This window comes from Sinocyclocheilus grahami, unplaced genomic scaffold (genome assembly GCF_001515645.1).
Source record: "Sinocyclocheilus grahami isolate Dianchi unplaced genomic scaffold, SAMN03320097.WGS_v1.1 scaffold1.1, whole genome shotgun sequence".
NCBI lineage: Eukaryota > Metazoa > Chordata > Actinopteri > Cypriniformes > Cyprinidae > Sinocyclocheilus > Sinocyclocheilus grahami.
In genome coordinates, this window is record NW_015505180.1 from 2,397,189 (window position 1) to 2,403,969 (window position 6,781).

The 6,781-nt window shown below is 39.5% G+C and overlaps 1 protein-coding gene across 1 annotated transcript in view; it reads left to right on the forward strand.

Moving 5' to 3' along the window:
* The first annotated feature begins 4,873 nt into the window (after nucleotides 1–4,873).
* The window catches only part of LOC107591707 (piggyBac transposable element-derived protein 3-like), a 4,636-nt gene continuing 2,728 nt past the window's right edge, over nucleotides 4,874–6,781 (forward strand). The window contains exons 1-2 of the mRNA XM_016280974.1: nucleotides 4,874–4,910; nucleotides 5,502–6,593. Coding sequence (XP_016136460.1) covers nucleotides 5,507–6,593 — 1,087 coding nt within the window. The 5' untranslated portion in view covers nucleotides 4,874–4,910; nucleotides 5,502–5,506. The remainder of the gene's footprint in view (nucleotides 4,911–5,501; nucleotides 6,594–6,781) is intronic.

Here is a 6,781-nt window from a genome sequence, read left to right on the forward strand (position 1 = left end):
TTTCCCAACCCTGTTCCTGGAGGCACACCAACAGTACACATTTTGGATGTCTCCCTTATCTGCCCCATCCATTTCAGGTCTTGGAGTCTCTACTAATGAACTGGTGAGTCAATTCAGGTGTTTGATTTGGTAGAGTTCAAAAATGTATAGTGTTGGTATGTCTCCAGGGACAGGATTGGGAAACATTGTCCTACAGTCTTGTGGACTTGTGTGTGCAGAAACTATTGTAAGTTCACAAGACCACATGTTCACAAGAAGTGTGCCACTTGGGACAGGGCCCTGATTACAGATGGTTTCCTGTATGACTGTTGATCAAGTCAAGTCACCTTTATTTCTATATTGCTTTATACAATACAGATTGTGGCAAAGCAGCTTTACAGTGTTAAACAGGAAAATAGTGTCTCAGTCATTGTTATTACTGAGCGCATCGAGTTAACGAGCAGATCGGGGATGTCAAAGTCCAGTGACAGCAGCCTGTGTGGTGCTGCGTGGGCCAGCCAGTAGAGAAACACCAGCACCTCAGCATCTTTCCCCAGCCATGGTCAGAAGCTGACTTCAAAGCAGCGATGAGGGACACGATGGACTGTCGTGAAAGCCGGAGGTCAGATCCGTCTTCGAAATACAATCGAAGAATTGGCACAGCAGCATTCAGGCGGCAGGTTGTAGGGCTCACAGTCTGTAAATGTGTGTGTGTGTGTATATATATATATATATATATATGTATATTATTTATTTATTATGTTTATATTATTTATGCATATATTGTATCTATCTATAATATTTATTTAGGCTATGTATATATTGTATGTATTCATTCTCTCCTTCTATTTATCCAATTGTGTATTATGTATTCATTCAAGTTTATTCATTGATTCATGTCTTTTGTTTGTCCTGTGTATTTTTATGCATTTATTTATAACAATAAATTACTTTATTTCGTTGCTCCAAATGAGCCTCTGTCATGCACTTAAAAGTGTGCATCGAAAAGGCATTGTGCAGCAAAGGGGGCGCTAGCGAGCAATCTTCTGAAATTTTAAATAATGAATCGGACACCTTACAGCAGTGTTTCCCAACCCTGTTCCTGGAGGCACACCAACAGTACACATTTTGGATGTCTCCCTTATCTGCCCCATCCATTTCAGGTCTTGGAGTCTCTACTAATGAACTGGTGAGTCAATTCAGGTGTTTGATTTGGTAGAGTTCAAAAATGTATAGTGTTGGTATGTCTCCAGGGACAGGATTGGGAAACATTGTCCTACAGTCTTGTGGACTTGTGTGTGCAGAAACTATTGTAAGTTCACAAGACCACATGTTCACAAGAAGTGTGCCACTTGGGACAGGGCCCTGATTACAGATGGTTTCCTGTATGACTGTTGATCAAGTCAAGTCACCTTTATTTCTATATTGCTTTATACAATACAGATTGTGGCAAAGCAGCTTTACAGTGTTAAACAGGAAAATAGTGTCTCAACAATGCAAGAGGACAATAGTAAACAGTCACATTTTCAGTGATAGTCAGTTCATCATTGATTCAAAAGTGACAGTGGCAAGGAACCCAAACTCCATCTGTGACAGAAATGGAGAAACCAGGCTCAAATAATGATCCTCAAATGATGTGTAATTCCTAAGAGCTCCACAAATAATTAGGCACATTAGTCGACATGAAACAGAAATTTCCTATCTGGCTTCTAAAAGCATATTCCAGATCTTATTGTGAACAATTTATCTTTCTTTTTCTTTTTGTAATTTTCAAATGTCATGACTGAATATTAGACTTCTCTCTGGTGATATATGCAAGTTTTGTTGTTTTTACATTACACTTTGATGTATTTTGTTTCCATTTTAAATATCTAAAGAACATTTTTCTTCTATAAAGAACCTTTTGTGGAATGGAAAGTTTCTGTGGATATTAAAGGTTCTTCATGTAACCATCAATGCCAATAAGTGTACTTCTGTTTCAGCACGACTTGCCCCGTATGACTCTGTACTTAAATGCAGTGTACTATGGATAATGACAATGTTTCACATTTAATTAAACAACATTTATTTTTTCATTTGATCTGTAATAAATGGCATATGTGCTCAATAAAGCTCTGGGACTTTTATTTCAATTAACTCTATAAAGGAAACCAAATGCATGAATTAGGTTATTAATAAAGCTTAAATGATCCAAGAAAAAATAATAGCAAATAAAGCAAATACAAATCATAAATTGTGATTGTGTGATTGTGATGCTGATAAAGCGCTCGTGGTGACCTCTGGTGGTGATCTGGGGAAATTGCATGTGTTGGCGACCTCTGCTGGTTTGTTGTGCAACTACAGACGTAAGCAGTCAACTTTCCTCCAAGCTTCATTGCGACTAGCAAGAACAACATCACCGTTTATTATCTGAGAGTCAGCCAGGTAAACATCACACGATTGTTGATGTTATTTGCATTAGCTTGTATGTTTGTGTTGTGTAGCCTATGTATGTATAATTAAGAACTGGATAAGTTAATCAATGGCCCGAAAGTTAGCGCTCTGAACCGTTTAAATAAGATTACATTCCGAATAATATTGTTAGAATAATTCCACGATATGAAGACATACGGCTACGTTTATAGGCCGAGTTTTATATTGTGCAACATTTTATACAAGTAGACGTGATGTGACAAGCTAATGAATCATCATCATCTGCAGCAACTCTTTAAGGTCATTTGTCCAATTATACAGGCGAATTTGATGTTTAATTCGTACTTTAATGCGTATTGTTTATTATATTGTAAATTTAGCCCACATATTTACACATTTTTAATCACGCGTAGTTAAATATAGTCAAGTTGAGAATTATTTTAAAATAAATACCGCCATCTGGTGGCCACTTGTAGTTCTGACATTAACCGCGGGCTGCACACAATACATGTGAAAAAGAAACAAGGACTCTCACTGCATAGCACTGCCACTGACTGCAGAGAAAATGGACTTTTATTTGCGTGTGCGTCTCTTTTTTAATATATATATATTAATAAAAAGACGCTTGTAAAGGATTTGTTGCACTTTGTTCTGAGTATACTTAAAAACGTCTGCATATCCCAGCATGCACTGCGCGGGGTTAACCAGGAGTATTTCTGTTTAAAACGTGCATAAAAACGCATGTTTTTCACGACGTACTTCTACTGCAGCATTTCGATTGCATATCCACCTTCGCGGCGATCCTATCTATAGGAGAGGGAATAGTAAGTACGCTTACCGTCGAGGAAACTGGTGTGTTGTTTGGTGACTTCCCCTCGTTGGACGGTGCAACATCAGCTTTGCGCAGTGGCAGTATCGTAGCCTATGAGGTTTATCCGAGGCGCGATTATTGCTAATTGAAAACTTTACCCAATACCCCGCCGTGACGACTTGAAATATAGTCGGCACTGGCAATTTTTGACGGTCTTTACGGAGACTGATCTTTTTGGTGAAAAACAGATTTGTGTTTAAGATGGTAGAGGATTATGATGGGATACTAAGTAACATCGTACATGAAATAATACTATCGATAACGAACGGTGACCGAGCCTGATGGTTTCTTACAATGTTTTTTTTTATGTTCCACGGATTCATTATTTAGGGAAGTACAGACTAATATTGAGCCCCTCTTGACTACAGCTGCGTCCGAAATCGCATACTTCCATACTATATAGTAGGCGAATAAACAGTACGTCCGAATTCATAGTATTCGAAAAACAGTAGGCGAGAAGTACCCGGATGAATTACTACTTCCGCCCGAGTTCTGTAGCATGCATACTCCGACGTCAATTACTGTCAAGTTGTGTCAACAATGTTTTAATGACCAAATATAACCAGATCAGTGTCAGTCAACAACTTTTCAGTCTTACCTGTAATTCCCCGAGACCTATTTTCAATTGTGCGGCGGTTTGTACAGCCCCAAGCAGCACACGACTGAGGCATTTTCTCGAGTCCACTTATGAGAATGATGGAAAAGATGCCCGCACCAAGATGGCGGCGACGTTGACGTACGATCCAGCGGCCAATGAGGCGTCTAGGTATTTATATGTCTATGCATACGACGGACACTTTACTATCCCATGAGGCCACGCGAGAGGAGGCGGCGACGCGACTCTCTTCAAGTGCAAGTACCTCAGGGAAAAACCTATGGGATGATATTAGACTCTAAATGATTAATAGACGCACGCACAATTATTCATGTCCTGCATACATTTTATACATGTATCTTACTAACCACAAACAAATGCCTTTCAATTTGAGTCTGTGGAATTCAGGATTAAATGATTGTGCAGGGATTTGTACAAATACAGACATGTTTTCGTACCTTATTTGATAAATGATTTACAAGCTGTCGACGAAGGCGTGATCTGCCTCCTCTGAGCTGTTGATCCAATCAACGTTAAAACGTCGCTGAAAGCGGTAAGAATAACGTGAAACACTGCTGATGCTCGCGCAGTAGTGAGGGCTCTACATTGTAACCGCACGGTTGACCTTTTTTCGCGATCACATTTCTGTAATTAAAACTCGCCAAACTGCAGTTTTGGCTGTTTGTCTTTATACCCCTCATTGAATAGAGGGTGTAATTTCAATTGTATCCACTGGGTGGCTATGCTGCAAGGATATATTTGATGCTGAGGAGCCGAAACAAAACCGGAAGTGTATTGCTGTGGCGCTCTCTTCAAACCCTTGCCGCTAGTGACGCTGAAAGTTGAGGTAAGATTTTTATACATCCGATTTCATGTTCTAGACCTCCTAACACTATATTTTGTTGAATGGCAGAAGCATGGTGATAAAAGTAATCTCTGTGTTACCTCAGAAAATGTGCTTGACCGCTCGGTCGAGTTACCCGCTGGGTTGACGCTAGTTCAGCAATGCGATCATAAACTGGCATGCAGCCAGTTTCCTCACTAAACTGAATTGTATGTATTTTACCCTTATCTACACAGTATTTGGTTTTACCTTCAGATTGTCATATCTTTAAATCCGTTTAATCCTTACATAATTTGACATGAGCTAGTACTTATTATTTCTACAATAGCCATTGTATCCGAGTCTTTTTGGAATAACATAAAATAGTTATAGCTACAGCTTTCTAGATGGGTAGTTAGCTATAAACATTCAATTTTCTGTTCAGTAATCTGACAAATATAACATGTTTATGAGTTTGCAATTAAAAGGATGGATGGACATTTGTCCATATTTTATTTAGCACAGTAAAATTACCTCATCATTCACACTGAAATATTTTGTCTCTTGTTATATCTAGTTTCATAGTTGTGTGTTATTTAATGTATCATACACAATACACAAAATATGTATTAGTATTAGTACCATTTTTCTTATCAATTTATATGAAATCTCAATGTGTCTATGTTGGCAAAACAGTTTATCAGTATGACAATTTTTTATTTTTTATTTTTATGGATAGCTGTACCTGAGGCACTGATTAATCAAGACACAGTTTTTCATTTTTGTGTATAGTAATGTTTATTATGTGCCATGTCTTTCAGGCATAATGGACTGTCGATCATTTTATGGACGCCCCAGACCTACATCCACGGCCTACAGCAGTATTTCACTTTTACCTGCTGATCCATGTGATTCTGAGGTTGAAGATCTCAGTGATCCAGATGATGAAAATTATGATCATGTCCCTCCACCCAGCGAAGATTTGATGCCCCCTCCAAAGAAACGGAGAAATAGGAACAGGCTTGTTGAAGTCTCTACAGACCTCTATCAAACTCCCTCCCATCCTGCAAAGTCCAGAAAAACCAAAAAGACCACAGGGGTAAAGAAGGACATTCCCCCTTTCACTGTGTCCGAGCCTGTCTTCATGCTTCCAGAGTCAGTCCAGTCACCATTTATGTATTGGAAGAGGCTCTTCACTGACCAGATGATTGAGCACATAACTGAGCATACCAACCAGTACTCAGTTCAACAGACCGGGACATCCATCAACACCACAGTTGCTGAAATGGAAGATTTTTTGTCAATTTTGCTGTACATGGGAGTTTTTGAATTTCCCTCTTTAGAAGATTACTGGGCCTGTGAGTCACGATTCCCACCAGTGGCTGATACCATGTCAGTGAAGCGTTTTAAAGTGCTACGAAGACATGTCCACTTCAATGACAACTTCCAGATGGAAGGCTGCACTGACCGCTTCCATAAGATTCGCCCTCTTTTAGACATGCTCAGAGAACAATGCCTTCTCATTCCCCCCACCAACAGGCAGAGTGTTGATGAAGTGATGGTGGCTTACAAGGGCACCAGAGCTGGCAAACTCCGGCAGTATATTAAAAACAAGCCGGATAAGTGGAGATTTAAGATCTTCTGTCGGGCCAGCTCCATTGGCATAATCCACGACTTCATCCTTTACCAAGGGGCCACAACATTCTTCAACATTCAAAAGGAAGAGCATGCACATCTGGACTTGGAAGACCTCTCCCTAGGTGCCAAAGTTGTCTCAATACTCTGCAACACTATCACACACAAAGAGGCAACTGTGGTATTCTACGACAACTTCTTTACCAGCTTCGACTTGAAGACACTGCACACCAACCTCGGACTGAGAAGTGTGGGTACCGTCAGGGCAAATCGTTCAGGTAATGTACATTCAGTGATGTTAATCATGTTAATTGTTAATTATACAACCACATCCTCACACATAACCACACCATGCATCAAGCATCAACCCTCCACGGACACCTTGGCAATTTAATCACCATTGACTAGTACATTTTTTAGTTTACTCGCCAGACTTTATATATACAGTATATATATATATATATAT